This window comes from Uloborus diversus, chromosome 8 (assembly GCF_026930045.1).
Source record: "Uloborus diversus isolate 005 chromosome 8, Udiv.v.3.1, whole genome shotgun sequence".
In the NCBI taxonomy this organism is placed as follows: Eukaryota; Metazoa; Arthropoda; class Arachnida; order Araneae; family Uloboridae; genus Uloborus; species Uloborus diversus.
The window spans coordinates 159,106,414-159,119,386 of NC_072738.1; the positions used below are offsets into that span (position 1 = coordinate 159,106,414).

Below are 12,973 nucleotides of genomic sequence, written 5' to 3' on the forward strand. Positions count from 1 at the left end.
GCCAACTAGGCATGTTCAACGTTATATTAATTCCCCCCGTGCATACAAAAATGTTTCCTTCATATGCTAATCTGTTGTTTCCTGCAAAGATTAACGTTCAACTATGGTCGCACTAAATTTCGCTTACGCTTATAGGCCGTGATAATCGCTTAAACTCATGGCAACAAAGACGGCGCTACAGGGAACCCCTGTTTTCCATTACGTTGTCATTGATTGGTGGATGCACGGTTCCATTCAACGCCTCTTGCGATCAAAATGGGCGACGTCCAATAAAAAATCAACTAACTTCGAAACGTTGACATTGATTGGTGGATGCATAGCAGATCATAGTTGCATCGGTTTAACACAGAAAAGTTATAAATTGTCAAGGCCTGAAAGCATCAGCGCCATCGAGTGGCGCCATGGCTTAACTTGCGTTTTATACAACTTAAAACTCCAATCGCGTTGAAGTAAATTTTGCATAATCAAACATTGATGGCGTTAAAAAAATAAAAAAAAATACTGGTAGAGATAAATTTTTGTTTCAAATATTGGCAACTATTTTTTATCCCTTTATATCAAACACGTCACCCCATATGCCTTCAGTTTTGAGCATGGCCCCACTCAATACTTAAGCGCCAGCGCAATTGAGTGGAGCCATGTTTGGAGCTAAATCAAAAATCACATGATTTTCCAAATTTAGCCTATCAGTATTCATTGTTTAAGATGCAGAAAGGTAAAAACTAGATAATATTAAGAATGTTGGGGCAAAAAAAAAAAAAAAAAACTTTTTTATTAATTCTTGAGGTGGTTCTTCTGATAAAAAGTTTCATTTTCAAATATTTCTATTCTCAGTATATGAGTCAGCAAGTCGGTATTTCTATACATTATACCAGAAGTTGTATTCAAAAGTAGATCTGAGAAGTAACTCACCACGGGCTATTATTATTTTTATATTTTGCACTACTCACAAGTTTTAGCACACTGAACATGGAGTGCTGTCTGATTAGTTGCTGTTGTCCTCTTCCAGACAGGTATGAACAATCCTTCAGATTATTTTGGATCAGTTACGGTATCGTGGTCACTTAGTAAGACGGGCCACTTAAAAGTGGAACTTTAAATGAAATTGTATCTACTTGGCGGGTATTTTAAAAATTTTAGTAAGATCTCAATTTTTTTCGATGACTTAATTTATTTGTTTCGCGCGTTATCTTTACATTTTAGAATGGCTGTGATGGCAAGACTTTTGAAAACATGCCAAGACCAGGGCGCCCCATACTTAAATTTTTGGTAGGGTGGAAATTCCCTATTTACCGAATGAAGCTCAAAACTTTGGCGATGGATGATAATTGGGCCCTATGGAGCTCTAACTTTTGTTGAATTAACCTACAAATTTAGCCCATTGACAATGATGACAATTTTGCCGAATCGTCAGACAAAATTTTCGGAATAAGGGAATTTTTGGTAGGTCACGGTAACCTCCGGGAAGATTTCGATAATTGGGAATCTGGTGATCTTTCTTCATTGGCGTCAATTTTTGGCTCCAGTGCCTGCGCGAGAAGTATTTTTCGTTGCAAATTTAGACAAAACAAAGAGAACCGAAACATCAATTCACATAGGGTTACTTTAAATCAGCAGGGTTACCAAAATAAAATTATTTACGCCAAAAATGAGACGACCGGGCCAGATTCCCAATTAACGACTCATGCTTACCTAACTATTTGCTCTTCATGAGCAAAGTTACGATACGTGGTCGAGATTCAAATTAATTAGACATTTTAATTACAGCGATAGTGAAGACGAGAAACTTCTTCCACAGAAACAAACAGATGATGCCGCAACTGGAAGCACAAAGAAGACAAAACGACTCTACTCAAAACGAAAACATACCCGTAAATCGTCTTCAGTGCCTAACATTAAAATGGACAAAGATTGATGAAGCACTGCAGTAACCTGTAGTTTTACAAAACACAAGAGCAAAATAAATTGATTAACTGCTATAATAATTTCATAAAAAAATTATTTGAAACATATGCTAACATCAGGGATGCCCAAGAGTGGGGCCATGTCCATGGTGCAGACTGTGCCATTGAAATTTTCAGGGGAGGAGGAAGGGATGTTTAAGAGATCTTTTGCTCTTTTGGGGGGAGTGCTCACATTCTGAGGGGGTATTCCATAACATTTGAGGATTGGAGTGTGCTCTCGCTCTAGGGATGACACCCCAGCTAAAACACAATTTAGTACAACGTATATATCATCTTTAAATGTTTAAGAACATTATTTCAATAAGCAATTATCGAAAAAAAAAATTTCTTCTCCCGAGTTCTATGTAATTCAAAAACATTTAAAATTTTTCTTTGGGGAGGGGAAAAGATGTATACTCAAGGCAACTTTTATCGGAAAATTAAAAACCACGAGCACTTTTTTTTGTAAAATACTTAATTTTTCTAAGCCAGGGGAAGGGGGCAATTGACCCCCTCCTAAATGACGGGCTTGTTTGTAAGTTACATAAATAAATCCCACATTCATAGATACTAGAAGCTAGAACAACGTACACAGTTGGCATATTTAATTATGTGTTAAATGCTGAAAGGATCCTGGATAATCATTTTCTGCAGTAGCGACGACTTGGGGGGGGGGGGCTACTACCCCCGCACTCTTATTTTTTTCTAAGAAGAGAACCGACTTGCTTCACACTTCTTACATCAGTAAAAATGTCAAAATGCGTTTTTAAGACTCCAATTACGGAACAAATTGGGGGGTTGACCTCCGAATTTTCCTTTGAAGTCACCAAAGGAAGTATAAAATTGAGCTTTCAAGGCTTTATCAGTTCCAAAGGAGAACCCCCGAACTCATTCTTTCCTCATTAAGTCATTCAAAGATATCCTGAAATAGCGTTTTTAAAACGATTCAACTTTGCGAAATTTTTGGTACAGAATCCCTGCACGACTTACTCTCAGTTTGCTAAAAATGTCCTAAATTTGCCTTTTAAAGATACCAGTTTCGAGATTTTTTTCAGGATGTTAACTTATTTACATCACCAAAGACAGCCGAAACTTCATTTTTCGGGGAAGAGTTTCCGAAGCCTTTAGTGACCCAAAAGATAGCCAAAAGTAAAATCTTCAGTTTTCAAAAAAATTTTGGCTCCGCACTTATAATCTTCAATCGCCGCCTCTGATTTTTTGGTGTTCCAAAGCACTTGGCAGAAGCAATCGATTTTCAATTGTTAACATAAAAAAATAAAACGCTGACCAGAGTCGAATTTTTCACTCTCTAATGATATGATTGCGCCATGATGCAAAAAGGTGAACAGCAAAATATTTAGTTGAGCAAGGCTTCTTGTAATCAATCCAAATGAAGATTTACTTCTTCCAACTATTCACTGCATAGCAAGTAACACACGATTGTATCTGGCTAAAGCCTTAGATAGTAGCTTAAGTAGTGACTAGGGATGCACTGATAAGCAGATTGGCTGATTACCGATTAATCGGTCGATATCTCTCCAATCGAACACAGATATCAGGTCAGGGACATTGAGCTAAGTTATTGCTGGACAAGATATGAGGCCCCTAGTTTCAAAATTGGATACTTGTAGGAGTGGACAAACGCTCAACTTGTAAAAAGTCCGGTTTTGAAACTGAGGCAGACCTTCCCGCCCCATTTCAAGGGGGAAAGAAGCGGTTTTTGAACCTAATATTGAGCAGGCAAATAGGCCTTATGATTCTCTACAAGATTAACAAAAAAAAAAAAGAAAATCGAATTTTTTGCAAGTATCCAGTTTTTAAACTAGGGGCCTCATATGATCCTTTTTTGACGTACAAGATGCATTCAAAAATAAAGTTTTAACACTCAAATCATTTCCACAAAGACTGTCTTTTCCTCAAGACTATAAAGATTAAGCTTTTCTCAAATCTGTATCATAATTTAAATCTAAAACTTCACTTTCAGTGGCGTAAATAGCGAGGTGCGGAGGGGGGCGCGCAATCCAGAAACAGGAACATGAGTTACAGTATCAAAAAATTGTTTCTATTAAGCAAATTTTCTTGGAAATCATCAAATCAATGTTGTTCATAGGTTTTCTGAACGAAATGTCTACTAATATATAACATGGATAATTAACTCCCCCTCTTTTCTGTGCGCCTGCATATTTGGTGTTTGCCTGGATATTTTTAGGATAATACTGAGCCCAGCCCTGTATTGCTCAATATTATATTTTTCTCTCTTTGAAGTTTATCGATATTGGATCAAGATAGCAAATCTTTTCTTTCTCGCCTTAGGATTGGCAAATTTATCCACACGATTAAAAACGAAGAAAAACAGCAAAAATCTTGTAATTTGGAGACATGCATTTGATGCCCCCCCCCCCCGAGATCTGAAATTGCAGTAGCTAAATGAAACGTGTTAAAAAAATTACCAGATTTATGTATCTTAGAGTGAGTATAACATTTTAAACAACTTGGTAAGAGTTTTACAGAGTTTCATAATTTTAATTTCAACAATGTTAACATAAGTTCTATGATCTTGCTAAATATCACCGATATCCTCGAACTGACACTGGATTTGGCATCTCATTTTTGTCACCAGCTTGGCGATATGTCGCCAATCAATGACTTTACTTCGGTTGGCATTGAAATTAATCTAGACTAGACCAGTTCTAACTCTTGCCATATTTAAGAGTTCTACATGAACATCCAATTACAACCAATAAACTTATGAAATTTCAACGAGGTTTCAAGCGGGTTATGCTTTTTGAGTTAAGAGAGATTATATGAATGAATTATACTGTTCCTTTTGATGTGCTAGAATGTGAAAAATTGGAAGACTGAATTAATCGGATATTTCGGTGAAGTTACCTCGAGGAAGTTGAGTTTTTAGCATTTTATAATAAACAGATTAAACTTTAAATAAAAGCGATGCATTAAACAATGGATGCAGCTAGAAGCAAAGGAATGTAAGTAGACTATATAAAGTTTTGAGTAAAATACATTTAAAGGTCAGATCCTAGGTAGGCTTTCATTGAAATTTTGTTCTAAATCTGGTGGCGCTCTTGCATAGCAGCACCCACCAGAGCTACTAAAACGTATCGTGCCCCAAAACAGAAGAGCAAGGTTCCACTATTATTTGAACTGATTATCTCAAAAATTTTAATTTCGTCACTTACTTCCCTTTGCTTCTTGCTGCCTCCATATTTTGAATTTAAAAAAAAATATTTTAAGAGTTTCAAAAGGCATTAAAAAAAAAGATCCCAAGCAGTAACCCTTCTCTCTTGAATAAATTCTGAGATTCGCCACAGTCTGGTGCTTATGCGGGGCCCCACACTCAATATGGAGCCGTGAACTAGATAAACTTTGCTTTTTAGCCTACTTTCCCAGTAAAAGTCAGAAAAAGAAGAAAAAAGCATGAAAGAAGGCTTAATGCATCTTAAAAATATCCCGAAAAACAAAAAAAAGTCAAAAATAAATAAAATAGTTAAATAAACATCGAAAAATTAAAAATTGGAAAGTAGGGTATTGAGATGGGGAAAAATGTCTGTCGGTCTGTCTGTCCCCCCCTAATAACTTTTGAATAAATAGTCTGATTCGAACAAACTTTTTTTTGTTCGAAAGATCTCGGCAAGGACACCTTATTCCCATATTTCGCTTTTTGGTTTGAACTATTTTTTGTTCAATTTTGAACAGTTCAAAAAAACTTAACATTAGCTCCTACGGGGAAATTCAAGGCAATTCCGAACTGTGAGGCGAATTTGCTTCAAACAAACTTTGTAGGAAAAAGCTTTTGATGAAAAACTTGTATATAAAATCTTTTTTTGATTTGAACAATTTTCTGTTCAATTTTGAACAGTTCAAATCCCTTAACATTAGCGCCTACGGGGAAACTGAAAGTCAATGTAGATTCCGTACTTGAAGGCGGATTTACTTCAAACAAATTTTGTTGGAAATAGCTCTTGACGCCGAACTCCAGACTCCGACTCCGAGAATTTAGGGGCACCTGAATCCGAATCCGACTCATGTACCCGACAATTAATCGGACTCCGACTCCCCGACTTCAACTATGACTTCCTAGCTTTGGCAAAAATTTATACACGGACAAATGACTGACTCCGATTCTTGGATATTCGACTCCGACTCCTTCATCCCAAAATTAGATTGACTCCGACTCCGACGCTATGGTTTTAACTGTGAAATAATTATTGTTAACATGACTTGTTTTTATTTTAACGCTAAAGTTTTTATTTAGGTATTCAGTTTTCGGTGAATAAACTCGAAGTCATTTATGTTTCTACATAAAGATACGCGCAGACGATTTTTTTTTTTTTTTTTGACAATGAAAAGTATTTCTTTACGTTGACATTTTATTGTTTTTATTTATCTTGATAAATGCATTAATTAATTTAAAAAATTATTTTTGGCAACAGGGGGAAAAGAAACGTTTTTTTTTGATAGGATGCATTTCTTTTAATGAGCTTATTGATTTTTATTATTTTTTGTCGTTTTGAAAGCTGTTGAAGAATTTTTTTTTTTAAATGGAAAAAAATGTATTAGCTGCCTTGTTTAAAAGTTGCTGCTATTTTATTTGTTCGTTTTTTTTTCTTTTTTTTACGCATCTAATTTTTTTAGATGAGTGAGGAATATTTTATTCCTAGAAAGTAGCTTAAAATATTGGAAAAATATGTTTGAAACAATTTGCGATTTTAGCTATTTTGAGAACATTGATCAGGTACTAGAAAGTAGTATGGGTATACGGGAAAGTAGGCTCGACTAGTTCTAGACAGAACTTCTTGTTAAAGATGCACTAATGACGAAAAGTTAATTTCTATAAAAACTATTCTTAATAACATCGCTTAAAAGATTTATAATACTGAGTCAATGTGGGATCCCTTGTTGCCACAGGGCCTTGGGCAGTCGCCTAGATTGACAGGCTCTGCGTGAAAATTTTGAAGTGTGCTGCAACTGCAAAAGCCCATACATAAGCAAGTCTGACAAATTAGCAGATAAATCCCTTATTAAACCTTTCCAATGAGAACTGAGAGTGACCGATTTAAAAAAAAAACTCGATATGGCATATGTACAGTATTAGTTAGGAATGCAGAAAATTTATTGGTTCCGTAGTACAATACCACAAATAAGGCATTTCTTTTACTTTTCAATTAGGCAAGTAATTTTTGTAACACTCTCGTTTTGTGTTTTACATCATATAGGAACATTCAACGGTCTCCCACAGTGACTTCATGTAAATAATATAGAAGATGAGTTAACTAATAATTATTTTGAAATAGTGTTCAAAGTTAATTTGGGATCAAAAGTCTATAAATTTAAGAATATGAAAATTTAAACCCAAAAAAACATAATAATAAGGGGGAAAAAGGCAAGAAAGAAAAGGAAAAAATATATGCCAACAACACATAATGAAAAAATATTATTTCTTTACATCAAAATAGTTCAGCATTTGATTACAAAATATAGTTGCACATCATTTGCGAAGTGGTGAAAAGGTAAGCCATGTCTTCTTTTGGCAAATAGGTATAAGTAATGGACAGGACTTAGAAGGAAACCACACTGCGCAACCTGAAACAGAAATGAAAGTGCATGTTGCATTATTTGTAATAACAAAAGATACTACAATTTAGTAAAGGATTGGTGCCAACCATTGAGAACTTCATGAAAAAAGGGATGCCAAACAAATCAGTAAGAAATAGAGGTGCTTTTTAAAATCAACACTAAGCTGCATTTCTCTTAACACTAGAATTACGGTAGGGATCATTTTGTCCCCAAGCAAACCTTTTTGCTAACCACTCCTCTGTATTTTCATAAATAGCTTAGTATTTTCTTGGCTTTTCCTAAATCACCGGGCTGTGTAATAACGTTGTTTTCAAGAAAATAGCAGTCACACCTGAGGATAAGGGCCGGAGTCCCCAGGTGCCTCGAACATGCATCTTATATTTCCGTGGTGTTTTCAAGAAAATGTTTTTTTCTTTATATATATCCAAACTGAAAGGTCACTCTTAGAAGTGCTGGCAGGTGTCATTTTGACCCCTTTGAGGAAAAAAGAAATGCAAATACATTTACGGATGCTGAAACAGGACAGAAACTGCCTCTTGGGACATATTATTGCAAGAACTTGAAGCATTCATAATGTTTTTGTACATAAAAAAGGTGCATTAGCCCCTAGAGTCTGAAATGAAACTGAAACAGCGGTGGCCATTTTAAGTACATTTAAAAAACTTTTTAAACGCTTCATTATCTATCCATAACATCGCTACATCCTTTAAATAAACTATTAATTATAAATATGTTTATTTTAAATTATTTTTTACAAATATATGACATTATATAGTGAACTACAGAGATTTCTTCTCAACGGGTCAAAATGATCCCCGCCGTAATTCTAGGAACACGAAGACCGCCATAATTCTAGCATTAAAAAACTTGGTACATATTTACGTGAGGTTGCTTTGAAAAATGAACTCGAAAATGACTTACTTAAAGATTTTTTTGCTCTATTTTATTGAACTCAAAATCACGACTTTGCCATTGAAATTTTACATGTAGCACTATCTTAGAATTTTATTTAAGGTCAATTGAAGTATATTTCACAAAACAAAAACTTATTTTCAGAACTAAATAATGAAAACTAATTACACATAAGAAAATTGCTTTTGTCTCAAAAAGTTTCATATTTTCATTTATTGAATTAACAAAAAAATATATTTTTCAATATTTTATAGTAACTGAACTCTATATTCCTTGAAAACTGATGTTATTCACTTTAGCTCCTTCCCTTTAATCACCAGCATTCACATTTTAAGTTTCATTTTTTGCAATTAAACTGATGTTATATAATTTTTCTTACAATGTGTAAAATCATACAAACAGTTTTGGTAATTATTTCATTTCTAATGAAAAAAAAAAAAAAATCCTGTTTACTTATTTTGATGCTGTGCAGAGTTATTCTTTCTCTCAATCAATACTTTTAAAATGGTTGAGAGGCAGATTTCATACGTCAAGCAGGTCATTTATATTTCCATTGCTGAAGTTTGGTTCCATTGCTGGAGTGATTAGGATACAAATTTTTTTCACAAGTTTTGTGCTCAAATGGAGTCTATTTTACAGTTTACTCCCACAATACTTCTCCAAATCAGTTTCTTTGAAGTTTGATTAGAAATTGTTCACACTCTGTTAGTTTTATACTTATGCTTTCTCCTTGCTTTCCTACTGTAAAACCAGAGTTGGGTTTTTAATGTCATGTGTCAAAAACTAGGCGAACACTCAAAAACCTGACATATATGTCTAAAACAACAAAAACGTCAAAAACCTGTTAAAAACCTAAATACAGTCACTACTGATATTTTTTACAAATGCAAAAGATTTCCTCATGCTGAAAAGTATTTAACTGTAATTTACACAACATATCAATCAAGTTAATTAAAATTTAAATTAATAAACTTAATTGAAATAAGTTTATAAATTAGTTTTTCAAGAAATTTGCTATGCAGTAAAAATAATTATGGATATTAAAATTGTTGAATCAAATTTTAAAAGCAATTCTGTTTCTATTTTTAATTAACTAAAATTGTTGCAAGCAATTTATCAATCTAAAAATACTATCAGGTCTTATGTGTTTTTTTTTTTTTTTGAGTGTAAGTAAAAATAAGTACGTTTATCAGCACTCAATAAGTACTATACAGTATCCAAATATTTTTTTATGGTATTATTTTCTGTTTTCTTTTGTAATTAACTTTTTCTATAAACTAATAGAAATATTCTATGTTCATAAATTGTCAGCACCATGCTAAACTCATGAATGTGATAATTGACTTTTCAGGAGAGCCAAAACAGTAATTTTTTTCTACCTGACGAATTGTCAAAACGGAGTTCTTGACATGACGGTTAAGAACCATGGTTAAAACTGGATAAAAGCACTGACTGTCAATAACTTACCAACCCTGCACAAAACACACAACAAAGTTCCTCCAGTGTGTTCACCTAATGCTTTTAAAAATGGCAATTTACAAATAATATTAATTTTGACCTGCTTCGTCAAAAGAACCGCTTTGTGCTGGGGCATGTACTTCATAATTTGTGTCCTGACCATTTTGATAACCTCAAATAGCTAAACTTGCAATTCAGTTCAAAGACTTATCAAGCTTTAGAGTGCAACCTTTTCTTCTACCAATTATTAACACTTATTTATTCTTTTCCTTCCTCTGAAGAAAAAGTTCCCTTCTTTAAAACTTTTCTTTCTTTCAATCCTGGTTATTTTTTTCCTGATGTTCCTCTAACGGAGCAGCCAATTATTTGACCATAGGAATTGTATGCAAAGCTGACAATTTTACAATGATTCCTTGAAATCCAGTCTATAAAGTTGTTGCTATCCAACAAAAATCATGCATTTGAAAGATGCAAATCACGAGGGGAAAAAAAAATCAAACATGGACTCAAATCAGGACAAAAACATTTTGCTTTATCAAATTTGTCTTGGTAATTTTACAAAGTTTTGTTCTTGATGTATTCGTGAATAACAAACAATTGCTAAATCCATGTTTCAAAAATTTTCAAAATTATAAATATTTCTACATGTAACTAGGAAATTAACATTCCTAGGTACTAGGAAAATGACATTATACAACAATAAGGTATTAAATTATGACAATTATTTTTAAATATTTAAAAATCAGCACCAAAACTATTTAAAAAAAAAACTAGAAACAACCGATTTAGTATTAAAAAATACTTACGATTTTCCAGCATGCATTAAGTGAAATGCTTCATTGATTTCATTCAAACTAAATTTGTGAGTAGCAAATTCATCCAACATTAATTTTTTATTCATATATTGCTCCACCAATTTAGGAACACTTTCCCTGCTCTTCCATCCTAAAATTAAAAAAATTGTTAAAATGTGAATGGAAAGAAAAATTATGTAATTTATTGATTTTTATGCATGGAAGTACAAACTAATTACTTGAAAGTAAGTTTTTTTCAAGCAAATGATGATTAAATATTAAAGATTAAACATCGACTAATGAAATTGATAGTGATGATTTGGATGAAACAAAGCAAATACTTTAAGTAGAAATATTATAAATTTAAGGACTGTGCTTATGACATTACATAAAAATGACTACACATTTTTCCAACCCCCACCGTAAAAAAGAAAGACGGTTACAAATTTGATGTCTGTATCCGTCTGTGCCATTGTAGCTTCTAAACAGGTGAATGGAATTAAAAAAAAATTTTTTTTGTTTATCAGTTATACATCATTCTTTACTTTCAACTAAAATTTGAAAATTTTATGTTTGTCTAACTTTCTGGGTTTCTATTGAAGGGGTGACATTTCAAACATTTTTCAGGTATGGAAGGACAAATAAATTGAAGAAAAAATGGTTATTTTGCTTGTCAAAGCACTAGTGGAAAAAGATTAATTTAAACTCAATTCATAATGTTATGAACTTAGAGCGAAGGAAATCAGCATGTCAGGCGACTATAAAATATTTTTTTTTTCCATTAAATGCCTGCTTGTACACTTAAGCATGCTAATCATATAATTACATTAATAACTTTTGATACGCTACATACAAACCTTTAAGATATAGTACAATAAATGTTTGATTTATTTCACATAAAACTTATACTTAAATCTTGAATGTATGTCTTTAGCACAAAACTGTTGCAGACTAGTTTATATTAATTACTTAAAATAATTGATTCAAAATTTAAAACTGGTTATATCTGCGCAAAATTTGAGCTTGGAGGGCTAAATTAGTAAAAATGAAAGTGATTTTTCAGCGTTTTGATAATAAGTTCTTTTCGTACATGTCATTTCACATCAGTCCATTGCAAAAAAAAACAATGTATTAACAATGCTTTACTGTACTTCAATTTCTAAACACAGTTCGAAAATTGGAAGCAGGAAATTTATGAATTTTGATTTTAAAATTGGTTGCATGGAACCATACACTATCTTACCTTGTTCAATTCTCAACATTTAAGAAGAATTAAAGGGCTTGGTGCAAGAATGTGATATGCCACATGATGTGAATTTTTCAAAGGCCAATTTCCCACTGATAAAAACAATTTGTGGAATTTTTCAAAGGTATTATACATTCTATATTCTGCAATACTAAACCCAGATGTTTTTCTCCAAATGACATAATCTATTGTCATTTTTAATTCAATTTTAGCTGTGAGAAACAAAAATTTTGATCGAAAAGTCACACCTTGTGGCTTGTCACGTTTCTGCCCCGAGCCCTTCAATTAATTAAATATAACGTATTCATTCAATTTGTCATTCAGCTTTACAAAACACATATCAAAGTGCAAAACTTCACCCGTTTTAACCATCCAATACCGGCTAAAATATTACACATCTGAGTAGAGTGGTAATGTAGAAAAATAAAAGGGTAAAAAATTAAAATATGTGATATAATGCATTTTCCCCCTTATTATTGTTGTTAAAATATATTAAATTAATTGTTTGAATTAAAAGATATTATTCGCACAAATTTAAGTTTACATGAATAGAACTATGAGGTACATGAGTAGGTTACGAGGCCACCTTATCAAGAGAATTTGTTTTTCTCTCCTTTCAGATGATTTTTGACTTTTGAAAGATATTATAGCATGAGAAAATGCATTTTTCACTACAAACAGAAGCAAAAATCCAGTTAAAGGTTGGTGTTACTGTTTAACAAATGGAAGTTTGGTATAACATTATTACTCTTAATTTAGCTCAATTTTTGAAATCAACTCTACAAATTCTTTGAAGCATTTTTAAACACAGCATGCAGCCTTTAACATCTGCTAAAGTGCAAGAACCGTAATGAGTCCTAGTGTGGATAGTACATACAGATAGAATAGTGACTTATAGCTAGAGTTTCCAGACATGTGGATTTCATTCGGACTGTCTAAGTTTCAAACCCTGGCCCGGATTTGATGATAGTCAAATATGTTAATACAGTGAAATCACGTTACAACGAACTCCAAGGGATTGATAA

At 33.0% G+C, this 12,973-nt stretch overlaps 1 protein-coding gene across 1 annotated transcript in view; it reads right to left on the bottom strand.

Moving 5' to 3' along the window:
• Positions 1–7,409: 7,409 nt before the first annotated feature.
• Positions 7,410–12,973, bottom strand: part of LOC129228124 (alcohol dehydrogenase class-3-like) — a 39,780-nt gene continuing 34,216 nt past the window's right edge. Inside the window, exons 9-10 of the mRNA XM_054862771.1 lie at positions 10,715–10,853; positions 7,410–7,544 (exon numbers count right to left, since the gene is read on the bottom strand). Coding sequence (XP_054718746.1) covers positions 7,520–7,544; positions 10,715–10,853 — 164 coding nt within the window. The 3' untranslated portion in view covers positions 7,410–7,519. The remainder of the gene's footprint in view (positions 7,545–10,714; positions 10,854–12,973) is intronic.